This window comes from Doryrhamphus excisus, chromosome 22 (genome assembly GCF_030265055.1).
Source record: "Doryrhamphus excisus isolate RoL2022-K1 chromosome 22, RoL_Dexc_1.0, whole genome shotgun sequence".
Lineage (NCBI taxonomy): Eukaryota > Metazoa > Chordata > Actinopteri > Syngnathiformes > Syngnathidae > Doryrhamphus > Doryrhamphus excisus.
In genome coordinates, this window is record NC_080487.1 from 11,586,731 (window position 1) to 11,600,797 (window position 14,067).

The 14,067-nt window shown below is 39.5% G+C and overlaps 1 protein-coding gene across 4 annotated transcripts in view; it reads right to left on the reverse strand.

The window, feature by feature from the left end:
* Positions 1–851: 851 nt before the first annotated feature.
* The window catches only part of dnmbp (dynamin binding protein), a 50,098-nt gene continuing 36,882 nt past the window's right edge, over positions 852–14,067 (reverse strand). The window contains exons 5-17 of one of the 4 annotated variants that reach the window (XM_058061611.1): positions 12,492–12,703; positions 12,316–12,415; positions 11,292–11,439; positions 9,288–9,305; positions 7,825–8,024; positions 6,347–6,477; positions 6,162–6,266; positions 5,966–6,094; positions 3,981–4,316; positions 3,715–3,909; positions 3,426–3,624; positions 2,779–3,353; positions 852–1,557 (exon numbers count right to left, since the gene is read on the reverse strand). In XM_058061611.1, coding sequence (XP_057917594.1) covers positions 1,372–1,557; positions 2,779–3,353; positions 3,426–3,624; positions 3,715–3,909; positions 3,981–4,316; positions 5,966–6,094; positions 6,162–6,266; positions 6,347–6,477; positions 7,825–8,024; positions 9,288–9,305; positions 11,292–11,439; positions 12,316–12,415; positions 12,492–12,703 — 2,534 coding nt within the window. In that variant the 3' untranslated portion in view covers positions 852–1,371. The remainder of the gene's footprint in view (positions 1,558–2,778; positions 3,354–3,425; positions 3,625–3,714; positions 3,910–3,980; positions 4,317–5,965; positions 6,095–6,161; positions 6,267–6,346; positions 6,478–7,824; positions 8,025–9,287; positions 9,306–11,291; positions 11,440–12,315; positions 12,416–12,491; positions 12,704–14,067) is intronic. The other 3 variants (XM_058061613.1, XM_058061614.1, XM_058061612.1) reach the window with 3 other exon arrangements.

The following is a 14,067-nucleotide window of genomic DNA, read 5'->3' on the forward strand; positions in this document are numbered from 1 at the left end:
TAAATTATAAAATTAAATTATAATAAATAAATTATTATTAAAACAAATTATTTGGAATTTAAAATCAGCTTTGGAAAAATTATTTAACTCTATAATAATATTTATTTATATATTTATATTATATAAATATATTATAATATTTATTTATATATTTGTTTTGTATGTATAATATTTATTTACTATATAATAATAATAATAGATTCCCAAGTGTAATGAATAGGTTTAAAATGTTGGTAATATCTAAATAAAATTTGTGAATGCTAAATAAATTATAAAATTATTTTAAAAATTATTTAATAAATAAATTATAAATTATAAAATTAAATTATAATAAATAAATTATTATTACTAAAACAAATTATTTGGAATTTAAAATCAGCTTTGGAAAAATTATTTAACTCTATAATAATATTTATTTATATATTTATATGATATAAATATATTATAATATTTATTTATATATTTGTTTTGTATATATAATATTTATTTACTATATAATAATAATAATAGATTCCCAAGTGTAATGAATAGGTTTAAAATGTTGGTAATATCAAAATAAAATTGTGAATGCTAAATAAATTATAAAATTATTTTTAAAATTATTTTATAAATAAATTATAAATTATAAAATTAAATTATAATAAATAAATTATTATTAAAACAAATTATTTGGAATTTAAAATCAGCTTTGGAAAAATGATTTAACTCTATAATAATATTTATTTATATATTTATATTATATAAATATATTATAATATTTATTTACTATATAATAATAATAACAGATTCCCAAGTGTAATGAATGTTGGTAATATCAAAATAAAATTGTGAATGCTAAATAAATGGGGGGCGAAAAAATGTATTTTTCAGCTGCTGTGCTGTTTTAATCCAAATTCATGACTGTACAGTGGGTGCAAATATTCCATATACAGTATTACATACATTATTTACAGTAGCTGGAGGTTTATTTCCTCTTTTTTTTCCCAGGTTTCATTTCACAGTGTCACTCCAGGTACGATGTAATAATAATAATAATATATATGTAGGCCACTAGCAAAATAAAAATTTAAAAGTTAAGGAGTGTCATCAAACAAGCACCATTAAACTTTTAACTCTGATTTGAATTCAGACATTTCATTGGCGCCTTCCTGCTTCACACTTCATACTCACTTTGTCAATTTTTACTTCACTAGGATTAAAAAAAACAAAAAAAAAACACAGGAGAGCGCCAAGTAAAAAAAAAAAATATTTACATATATACAAAAAAAAAAAATCTATAAATATAGGCATAAAAATGCACTCCATGAGCAAAAAAAAAAGTTTGTTCATTGTGCTCGTCACCACAAGGTGGCAGTATGGGACTCAAACTACTCAAGTGTACTCCGATTTTCGTATGTAGTTCGAAGGCACGTAGCCTCGCCGGCCTCCCGCTTCGCCCAGCCACCATTCTCCGTTGCCGTTCATGTCCTGGAATTCGAGTATGCGCAGCCGCTGGTTTGCCGAAATGCTAAGTTCGTTAGCGCAGCGAGCGCTAAAGGAGTAGAGGGCAAAGTAGATCTGAAAAAAAGAAAAAAAAATGCAGGGTTAGATATAAATAATTGTTTGCGTGGGTGGCTTCAATATAGCACAACATGCTAACGTTGCTGCGGCTAACATATTAGCTTGCTAAACTTTGCTCATTTTTTATTTACTCGTGTTTCTTGGCACTCAAAATACTTCCTTGTTAAGAAATGTGTCCATTTTTTATGCTAAATACTAGCACAGGTTAACATAGTTAGCGCATATCCAGCTAGCACAATGTAGCATGAACCACTAATGAGAAATTGTATTATTTGTTGACGTATCAGCTACTAGGTAAGCTACTAAAAATGTATCCTTTTTAGATGCCGAGTGCTATGAAAGCAAAAGTAAGCCAGATGCTAGCTGGCTAGCCACTAACTAACGCTAGCACAATGTAGCGCAAACCACTAATGAGAAATTGTATTATTTGTTGACGTATCAGCGACTAGATAAGATACTAAAAATGTATCCTTTTTAGCTATGAAAGCAAAAGTGGCTAGCTAGCTAGCGTATGTTGCTCATGAGCAGGTTAAAACCAAACAAAAACAAAAGTACATTTTAAGTAGATTTCTCGTAAGGGAACTTTAATTAATTTAGCACAAGCTAAATTTGCTATAGCTAACAGTTTAGGTCGCTATTCATTGCGAATTTTCTTATAAAAAAAAATCATCAGTACAATTAGCTGCTAATTGCTAACTTTAGCAATGTTACAAAATTTGTAGCATGACTTGAACTTTAAAAAAAAACAATAAAAAATGTATCATTTTTAGATGCCGAGTGCTATGAAAGCAAAAATAAGCCGGCAGTTAGTGGCTAGCTAGCTAGCTAGCTCGCACAATGTAGCATATACTTTAATTTTAATTTAATTTTAATTTTTTTTATTTAAATTTTTTTTATTTTAATTTTACTTAATTTAGTAAAAACTAAATTTGCTGTAGCTAACAGTTTACGTCGTTATTCATTGCAAATTTTCTTATACAAAACAAAAAATAGATTATCAGTACAATTAGCTGCTAATTGCTAACTTTAGCAATGTTAGTGTTAGCAATGTTATTGTTAATTTGTAGCATGACTTAAACTTTAATTTGCTAGCTCATTAGCTTGTCAACCGTAAAAGTCGATAGCGTCGCCATTGCAACGTTTATCTCCGGCGATTGATCGCAAATGTCGAAAAAACGAAAGTGGGCGGTCGTAAATAAATCGTGAAATAAATCTCACCTGATGTCCGTCTGATTCGCCGTCCTGCTCGGATTCCGGCTCGCTAAAGTCGTCCTGAGAGTACGACTTCTTCTCGCCGTTCCTCCACTGGTACGAGTCGTAGTCTTGGTCGACGTGTCGCTGGGAACGGATTGTTCCGCGTGGCGAATAATTATCCGTTTCCGATTGTTCGCTCGTACTGGCGTGACTGACGTCGTACGAGTCCCCGTGGCGGGGACCCGAGCGCTGGTAAGGAGGTTCCAGGTTCCTGTGTTGGCGTCGGCGGTTTTGGTGGTGGTGGGAGGGATCTCGCGGTGACGAGTTCACAGAGTCCGGGTTTGGCACTCGGGAATGAGGCGTGGAATCCAGCGAAGGTTGCGGCGACGGTTGGTTCTGGGGTTGCGTCGCGGAGAAGCTAACGACCGCCGTGTCCTGGTTGAACGTTAGCGTACTGTTGCTGTTCTGGCGTGAGAAGACGGGCGAGGAACCGCCGTAGCCCGACTCGTTGGACGACTGGCTTTCGATGGATACGTCGGAATGGCTTCGCCGCGGGTTGTACGGTTTCAGGAAGGAACTGTACACGAATCCCTTAGTGACTACGAAAGAAGACCATAGACCACGATCAAAAATTACTCATTTTCGTACGGCGTTTTTTCGATGCGACCTACCTCCGTTGTCGATTAGCCATCGATTGTGGCTCCCCATGGGGTCCTGCTGCTTGATGACCCCGACGAGGTCCCCCTCCAGGATGGACACATCCAGATCCTGAGCCGCATTGAAGTTCCTCTCGGCCTGGAAGAGTTTCTCGTGACTGAAGCGAGCCATCAACCCGGCACGGTGTTCATCGGTCTGCAGGATGTAATTAGGCTAGTCGGATAAAAACAAAAAAAAAAGTCATATTAGTCCAGGACTCATGATTCCGTAGAAAATTCCGTTAAAAATTCCGAATGAACTAACAGGTCCTTGGAGTTGCTTTTTCGAGATCTGTTTCTCCATCGTTTTCTTCTCAAACGGTTTTTTAGCGGTCGTGGTTGTGGTTGGGGGCAGGTTTTCAGGGCAGAAACTGAAACTTTGCAGGAGTTGAAGCACGCGTCCGTACTCTTCCTGGAACTGCGAGACCAGGTTTCCCTCGGTTCCGACTTTGCGGGAAAACTACGGGAAATTTCAAATAAGTCAGTAAAAAGATGTTTCAAGCTAACCGGAAGCTAACGCGATGGACTCACGGCTTGAAGAAGAGGATTCAGCTCCCCAAGTGTGGTCTTCATGAAGTCCTTCTGGGCCTGAGCAAAGGCCTTCACGCAACCGGTGAACAACTCCTCGGCCGCCACGTGGAACTTGGGTAGTTCGTCCAGGAGTTGGGCGTTGAGCGCTTCGTAGTTGCTACGTGCTACGTGCATCTCATCCTGAACACGCCGATCCTTGAGGCGGTCGGCGCGTTCCTTGCAGTTGTCGTAGTCGAGGAGTTTGTCGAAGCGTTTCTGGATGAGTTTGTGAGGGCCGGCGAACATGAGGAGCAACTGGGTGAGCGGGTTGATCACCAATGCTTCTGTGCGCTCCTTCTGTTGGACAAAAAAAACCCAACAATGTGTTCAAGGATATTCCCATTCTATTCCATCACAAGTACACTTGGGCATCGACGGGAACCTGCACAACATTCCGATTTAAATTTTTAATTTTGATTCCTAGTTTCAATGCCCAGTTTGTCGATCTGCAGAAATACCCGCAAACACCAACGAAGAAGAAGCTGCTAGCATGCTAAAACTGGGGGATCCAACGACATATCGTTGACGGCCATCTACATCCGTTGAATCGAATCGTTTGTAAGCCATATTGAATCCATCCATCCATTTTCTGATAAAAACATTTTCATTAATTGCAATTAATTGTGAGATTAAAATGTGATTAATCGCGATTAAATATTATCATCGATTAGCAGCTCTCGTTTTTTTCATGAGCGTTTTTCTACGCCTGTGAAAATTCATTCATTCATTTTCTACCGCTTATCCTCATGAGAGTCACGGGAGTGCTGGAGCCTATCCCAGCCGTCTTCGGGTAAGAGGCGGGGTACACCCTGGACTTGTCGGCCATATTGAATCATTGTTTTTAAAATATGTTACTTTGAATCGTATCTAAACTCTACATATGATGGATAAAAACATTTTGATTAATTGCAATTAATTATGAGATAAAAAATGTGATTAATCGCGATTAAATATGATCATCAATTGGCAACCCTTGTTTTTTCATTAGCATTCATGAGCGTTTTTGATTAATTGCAATTAATTATGAGATAAAAATGTGATTAATCGCGATTAAATATCATCGATTGGCAGCCCTTGTTTTTTCATGAGCGTTTTTGTACTTCAAATTCATTCATTCATTTTCTACCGCTTATCCTCACGAGGGTTGTGGGCATGCTGGAGCCTATCCCAGCCGTCTTTGGGTAAGAGGCGGGGTACACCCTCGAGTTGTCGGCCATATTGAGTCATTGTTTTTAAAATATGTCACTTTTGAATCGTATCTAAACTCTACATATGATGGATAAAAACATTTTCATTAATTGCAATTAATTATGAGATTAAAATGTGATTAATTGGTATTAAATATTATAATCGAATGGTAGCCCTTGTTTTTTCATTAGCGTTTTTGTACTCCTGTGAAAATTCATTCATTCATTTTCTACCACTTATCCTCACGAGGGTCGCGGGGGTGCTGGAGCCTATCCCAGCTGCAATCACAGGGCACATATAGACAAACAACCATTCCCGTGAAAATATATCTGAGAAATTCAAGTTGATAAATAGTCCATATTAAAAAACATAATCGAGAAGTTCACAATCGAGAATTATTCGGAACCACAGAATCGGAACCGAGTTAATTCAAATTCCCATGAGTTAACTCAGTGAGCAACCGTTTTCTCCTTAGCTTGCGTATTACTGTATCACTACTGTATATTAGCAATTTAAAAAAAGACAAAGAGTGATATTGGGAGCTTGAGCTAATAAAGGTGTTATGGTAGTACATTTTATTGCAAATGTTGATCCGAAATCGATTCAGAAGGCGGGCTGTGTGCAAATCATATACACGCAGGAAATAATGTAAGGTACTAAAGATCGATCGTAATCACCAGCATGACATGAGGTTATATTTTTCCTTTCCTTGAAGTACTCATGAAATCTGTGTACTACTTCAAACATCTAGTACTTACAAACTCAGTGAACTGCTTGTCGCTGATGCAACGATGAGCTCTCTGAAAGCGCTCGGGGTCAGGGATGCTACGCTCTGTGTAGATGTCGCAGAAGCTGATGGCCGCCAGCACCTTGACGGAGGCTGATTCCTGCACACGGTTCAATTCCGTCAGCACCTTAACAACTAGATTAAGTACATCAATATAAATAAAATACCCTTATATGTTGCAGGTACAAGGAAATATCCCGAATGAAGGATTTGATGAGTCTCTCTTGCAGGCGAAATCTCTTTTCAGCGTCATCGAACGCCTCGTCCTTAATCTGAAAGGTCACAAATGCCGTGAATTTAAACGGTATTTAAACTAAACTTAAATTTGAACGTGTTGGAACTTAAGACGTACCTGCGGTGAAATTCCTGTCAGGTGCTTAAGATGGCTGCTGACACGATTGGACTTCTTGATGATGGAGTGCATGCTCAGCTTGGAGATTTTATCAATGAACGTGTCCTCGTCTCCTTTCCTGTACTTCACCACTGTGGACAGCAGAGGGCGACAAAATTGACAATTCAGAGCACTGATTTTTTTTCTTGGTTTAGTTTTGTGTTTACTATCCATCCGTTTTCTATACCGCTGATCCTCACGAAGGTCACGGGCATGCTGGAGCCTATCCCAGCCGTCTTTGGGCGACAGGCGGTGTTGTTCTGTTGTATTATTTAGTTTTTTGTAGTTTGGACTGAACCATTCATTTTCTACCGCTTATCCTCACAAGGGTCGTGGGGGTGCTGGAGCCTATCCCAGCTGTCTTTGGGCAACAGGTGGTGTTTAGTTGTGTTATTTTGTTTTTTTATAGTTTGAACTGAACCATTCATTTTCTACCGCTTATCCTCACAAGGGTCGTGGGGGTGCTGGAGCCTATCCCAGCTGTCTTTGGGCGACAGGCGATGTTGTTTTGTTGTACCATTTAGCTTTTTTAGGTTAGAACTGAACCATTCATTTTCTACCGCTTATCCTCACAAGGGTCGCGGGGGTGCTGGAGCCTATCCCAGCCGTCTTTGGGCGACAGGCAGTGTTTAGTTGTATTTAGTTTTTTTAGTTTAGAACTGAATCTTTCATTTTCTACTGCTTTTCCTCACGAGGGTCGCGGGCATGCTGGAGCCTATCCCAGCTGTCTTCGTGCGACAGGCGGTGTTGTTTTGTTGTATTATTTGGTTTTTTTAGTTTAGAACTGAATCATTCATTTTCTACCGCTTATCCTCACAAGGGTTGTGGGGTTGCTGGAGCCTATCCCAGCTGTCTTTGGACGACAGGCGGTGTTGTTTAGTTGTATTATTTAGTTTTTTTTAGTTTGAACTGAACCATTCATTTTCTACCGCTTATCCTCACAAGGATCGCAGGAGTGCTGGAGCCTATCCCAGCTGTCTTTGGGCAAGAGGCGGGGTACACCCTGGACTGGTGGCCAGCCAATCACAGGGCACATATAGACAAACAACCATTCACACTCACATTCATACCTATGGACAATTTGGAGTCGCTAATTAACCTAGCATTCCAAAAATATGCTAGGTTAATTGGCGGGGTGCTGGAGCCTATCCCAGCACTAACTTTGGGCGAGAGGTGTGGTACATGTTCTCCCCGTGTATGTGTGGGTTTTCTCCGGGTACTCCGGTTTCCTCCCACATTCCAAAAACATGCTAGGTTAATTAGCGACTCCAAATTGTCCATAGGTATGAATGTGAGTGTGAATGGTTGTTTGTCTATATGTGCCCTGTGATTGGCTGGCCACCAGTCCAGCGTGTACCCCGCCTCTCGCCTGAAGAAGACAGCTGGGATAGTCTCCAGCACCCCCCGCGACCCTGAAATGAATAAATGAAGTTCCTCACCAAGATCCTTCCTCCGCTTGTACTCGTTGATGTTCACGTTGATCTCCTTGACGGCCTGCAGGGCCAGAGTCAGTTGAGGCTGGTCATGGTGGCTTTCCGGGGTGGCGCCCAGCAGCTCCATCAGCAGCAGAGGGTAGCGCATGACCCGCTGAACTGGCTTGATGAGGAAAGAACCCAGGTTGATGTAGTTTGTTTTACCCCTGAAGAAAAAAAATCACAGAAGAGAAATATTAAAAACACAGCCAATGTTGACCGGAAATATGACATGTTTTTCATCATCATCATTATTATTATTATCAAATGAGCATAATGAGATGATGACACATATCAGGAAACAGGAAGAGGACACACCCATCCATAGAGTTGCAGGTATGCTGGAGCCTATCCCAGCTGACTGTAAGTAAGAGGCGGGGCAACAATAGATCATTTTGCTTAGTCTAATGCCATCAAGAGGGCAAAACGTAAGCAAATAAATGTGACAATTACTGTTTTAGTCCACCAGATGGCGTTATTTCCCCGTTCCCCAGATTATGTATCAAATGAGCATAATGAGATATGATGATTAAACAGGAAGAGGACACAACCATCCGTAGAGTTGCAGGTATGCTGGAGCCTATCCCAGCTGACTGTACGTAAGAGGCGGGGCAACAATAAATCACTTTGATTAGTCTAATGCCATCAAGAGGGCAAAACGTAAGCAAATAAATGTGACAATTGCTGTTTTAGTCCACCAGATGGCGTTATTTCCCCATTCCCCACATTATGTATCAAATGAGCATCATGAGATGATGAGGAAACAGGAAGAGGACGCATCCATCCATAGAGTTGCAGGTATGCTGGAGCCTATCCCAGCTGACTGTAAGTAAGAGGCTAAGCAACAATAGATCATTTTGCTTAGTCTAATGCCATCAAGAGGGCAAAACATAAGCAAATAAATGTGACAATTACTGTTTTAATCCACCAGATGGCGTTATTTCCCCGTTCCCCAGATTGTGTATCATATGAGCATAATGAGATATGATGAGGAAACAGGAAGAGGACGCATCCATCCATAGAGTTGCAGGTATGCTGGAGCCTATCCCAGCTGACTGTAGGCAAGAAGCGGGGCAAGAAGAGCTAATTTTGCTGAGTCTAATGCCATCAAGAGGGCAAAACATAAGCAAATAAATGTGACAATTACTGTTTTAGTCCACCAGATGGCGTTATTTCCCCATTCACCAGATTATGTATGCCACATAAGCAGGCGCATTCAACAACCACATACACAAACAACATGAGTTCACCTCAATCCGAGAATGGGATTGAAACCTACTCATGCGGCGGGCGACGGCATACACATTTTTACTAGCACATACACACACACACACACACACAAAGTTCAATCAAAGGGTGTTAGCGAGCACAACGATATGCGATCGGGAAGATTTGTCATGCTCGCGGCGACACTCTTTGCGGAGACTTACCACTCTCGATAAATGGCCCTGCGGGGAATGAAGGGACAAGAAGAGACGATAGGATTCATCAGCCTATGCATTGTTTACATTCGGTATCACAGTTGTTATTGTCACTTTCTGCCATCGGCCGACCAGCGCCCTTCCGCTTTAATGCGTAGCGATGACTTGTGAGCTGTGTCATTGTCTGAGTCACAGCTTGGCAAAACAGGCGGAACCAGGTAGGGCACATTCCTCAAGTGCCCTATTGTGTAAACTTAGTACCTTACGGAGTAAACTAAAAGCCGTGGAAAAAATAGGACACAGTGGAGGAATAACTATACCAGGGGTCTCGAACACGCGGCATTATTGTTTGCATGTATTGTTTTTTTCTGGGGAAAAAAATTTCTCGAAGAAAATATTGTATTAACACAGGGGTCTCAAACACGCAGCCCGCGGGCCAAATGTGGCCCGCAGGACACTAGTTTGAGACCCGCGCCTTGATATGAAAGTTTAATGTTAGTGCGGCCCGCGCAAGTTTTGATATGGATGCTGTATGGTATCATGTACCCAGAAAAAAATTATTACGTTTGATTAATGTTCATGTTAAAGGTTAAATAACTTAATAGTTATCCTCCCTATCCGTGTGGAAGTGGTAAGTTTTTGGCTATTTCGGATGCTGTATGGTATCATGTACCCAGAAAAAATTATTACGTTTGATTAATGTTCATGTTAAAGGTTAAATAACTGTTAATAGTTAGCCTCCCTATCCGTGTGGAAGTGGTAATTTTTTGGCTATTTTGGATGCTGTATGGTATCATGTACCCAGAAAAAATTATTACGTTTGATTCATGTTCATGTTAAAGGTTAAATAACTGTTAATAGTTATCCTCCCTATCCGTGTGGAAGTGGTAATTTTTTGGCTATTTTGGATGCTGTATGGTATCATGTACCCAGAAAAAATTATTACGTTTGATTCATGTTCATGTTAAAGGTTAAATAACTGTTAATAGTTATCCTCCCTATCCGTGTGGAAGTGGTAAGTTTTTGGCTATTTTGGATGCTGTATGGTATCATGAACCCAGAAAAAATTATTACGTTTGATTCATGTTCATGTTAAAGGTTAAATAACTGTTAATAGTTAGCCTCCCTATCCGTGTGGAAGTGGTAAGTTTTTGGCTATTTTGGATGCTGTATGGTATCATGTACCCAGAAAAAAATATTACGTTTGATTAATGTTCATGTTAAAGGTTAAATAACTGTTAATAGTTATCCTCCCTATCCGTGTGGAAGTGGTAAGTTTTTGGCTATTTTGGATGCTGTATGGTATCATGTACCCAGAAAAAAATTATTACGTTTGATTAATGTTCATGTTAAAGGTTAAATAACTGTTAATAGTTATCCTCCCTATCTGTGTGGAAGTGGTAAGTTTTTGGCTATTTTGGATGCTGTATGGTATCATGTACCCAGAAAAAATTATTACGTTTGATTCATGTTCATGTTAAAGGTTAAATAACTGTTAATAGTTATCCTCCCTATCCGTGTGGAAGTGGTAAGTTTTTGGCTATTTTGGATGCTGTATGGTATCATGTACCCAGAAAAAAATTATTACGTTTGATTCATGTTCATGTTAAAGGTTAAATAACTGTTAATAGTTATCCTCTCTATCCGTGTGGAAGTGGTAAGTTTTTGGCGATTTAAGTTTAAAGGAAATAACTTGAAGGCTACCGTTTAGGTCGCTAGCTCTCTAGTTTGCGAGTTAGCATGTGTCTCAAGACCCTGAAGTTGCGCAATATGTTGTAAATAAAAAAAGTATAAATGTGACTGTAGTCTACAGGGCCCCCAGGTAAATTGAGTTTAAGACCCCTAAACTATACTAAACTCCATAAACATATAGATCTATACTAGATTCATTCAACTTTATACAAATACTGTATTAGTGATCACTCTTGGTTGTTTCATGCTCTTTAGCAATCATGCACAAACATGCCCAAACATGGTAGAAGTTTGTTTTTGTTTTGTTTTTTGTCTCCTTACCTTAGCCTCTCTAGACACTCTTGCACATGTCGCTGGATGTTTTCATCTTTCTCGTAGCTCTCCAGCAACGAGATGGCGTCGTCGTGGTTCTGGCAGTACACGTTGTAGACCCCCTCCAGCTCCGTTTTGAATTCCAGAAAGACCTTGCCTGGGGAGTCGCATATCGACACAAGAGCTGAAGCATTCATTTTAAAGTAAAGGTGCTAACTTTAGAATAGTCATTGTACAGCTTGAATGGTAATATAGCTTTACTATGCAAGTGACTCAACACTATTTTTATTCATTCATTCATTCATTTTCTACCGCTTATAGGGGGTGCTGGAGCCTATCCCAGCTGTCTTGGGGCGAGAGGCGGGGTACACCCTGGACTGGTGGCCAGCCAATCACAGGGCACATATAGACAAACAACCATTCACACTCACATTCGTACCTATGGACAATTTGGAGTCGCTAATTAACCTAGCATGTTTTTTTTGGAATGTGGGACAATAATAATAATAATAATAATAATAATAATAATAATAATAATAATAATAATAATAATAATAATAATAATAATAATAATAATAATAAAAAATAAAATAAAATTAAAAAAATAATACTAATACTAATACTTAAAAATACAAATTAAAAAAATACTACTACTACTACTAATAATAATAATAATATGGGATAATAATAATAATAAAATAAAAATAATAATTAAAATAAAAAAATAAAAATTAAATTAAAAATAAAAAAATAATACTAATACTAATACTACTACTACTACTACTAATAATAATAAGATGGGATAATAATAACAATATAAAAATAATAATTAAAATAAAAAAATAAAAATTAAATAAAAAATAAAAAATACTACTACTACTACTACTACTACTACTAATAATAATAATAATAATAATATGGGATAATAATAAGAAAATAAAAAATAATAATTAAAATAAAAAAATAAAAATTAAATAAAAAATAAAAAAATACTACTACTACTACTACTACTACTAATAATAATAATCAATACCAATAGAGTCGCTTTCCTCCAGTTTTTCAAACAGGCGCTGTGACAGGTCAATCACAGAACTGATGTTACCAAAAAGTCCATCAAAGTCCACGTTCTTCACCTTTAAAAAAAAACAAAAAAAAAACTTTATGCATATCCATTGATGCTAACGGTACAAATTGACGTTTCTTTTTCACCTGCTTCCTCTGCAAAGGTTCAATTATCTCCACCACGCACATCTGCAGGTCCTTGATGTAGTCCTTCTCCGTCTGCAGCAGCTCCTCGATGACCTTCGACCTTTTCTCCAGCATCCTCAGCTCAGGGTTCTCTACGCCAGCGGTCACCGTTGTTGTGTCCCCGGCCGAGTTGGACTCTGTGGATTTGGGCTGCGACGACAGCTGTGTCATCTCTGGAAAAAAGATGAATGGAATATTTAGCTTCATGTAAATAAGCCCAACCACGCTCATTTGGACGCCCATTAGCGCCCCGCCCCCTGGTATGCCTGCTTGATCAATGTGCCTGCTATCAGTCTCAAAGCCTGTGATTTCTCCGAGTGGGAGGGGGGTGCCATCTTTTCCGGAGGGAGAACCCACTTCATGCGTCAGTGCTTTTTATGAATGGACCCAAAAGTGGAATGGATTTGGGTTCTTTGTGTCTGGCACAAAGAGAGATGAGGCCAAAATTTGGTACACAACTTTGGGGGACTGATGAGCAAATGTTTGTAAAATTTGAGAAAGATTGGTTTAAAAATGGGCCAAGTGGTTAGCAAACAGGTCTCACAGCAAGGAGACCCGAGTTCGATTCCCCCCTCACGCCACATCTTGCGGTATCCTCGTGAGGATAAGCGGGAGAAAATTAATGAATGGTTTAAAAATGTGCTGCACGGTGGTCGAGTGGTTAGCGCTCAGGTCTCACAGCAATGAGACCCGAGTTCGATTCCCCCTTCACATCATATCTTGGGGTATCCTCGTGAGGATAAGCGGTAGAAAATGAATGAATAGTTTAAAAATGTGCTGCACGGTGAGGAGTGGTTAGCACACAGGTCTCACAACAAGAAGACCCGAGTTCGATTCCCCCCTCACGCCACATCTTGGGGTATCCTTGTGAGGACAAGCGGTAGAAAATGAATGAATGGTTTAAAAATGTGCTACACGATGGATGAGTGGTTAGCGCTCAGGTCTCACAGCAAGGAGACCCGAGTTTGATTCCCCCCTCACGCCATATCTTGGAGTATCCTTGTGAGGATACGCGGTAGAAAAGGAATGGTTTAAAAATGTGCTGCACGGTGGACGAGTGGTTAGCGCTCAGGTCTCACAACAAGGAGACCCGAGTTCGATTCCCCCCTCACACCATATCTTGGGGTATCCTCGTGAGGATAAGCGGTAGAAAATGAATGAATAGTTTAAAAATGTGCTGCACGGTGGGCGAGTGGTTAGCGCTCAGGTCTCACAACAATGAGACCCGAGTTCGATTCCCCCCTCACATCATATCTTGCGGTAGAAAATGAATGAATAGTTTAAAAATGTGCTGCACGGTGCAGGAGTGGTTAGCACACAGGTCACACAGCAAGGAGACCTGAGTTCGATTCCCCCCTCACACCATATCTTGGGGTATCCTCGTGAGGATAAGCGGTAGAAAATGAATGAATGGTTTAAAAATGTGCTGCGCGGTGGATGAGTGGTTTGCGCAGAGGTCTCACAGCAAGGAGACCTGAGTTCGATTCCCCCCTCACATCATACCTTGCGGTAGAAAATGAATGAATAGTTTAAAAAT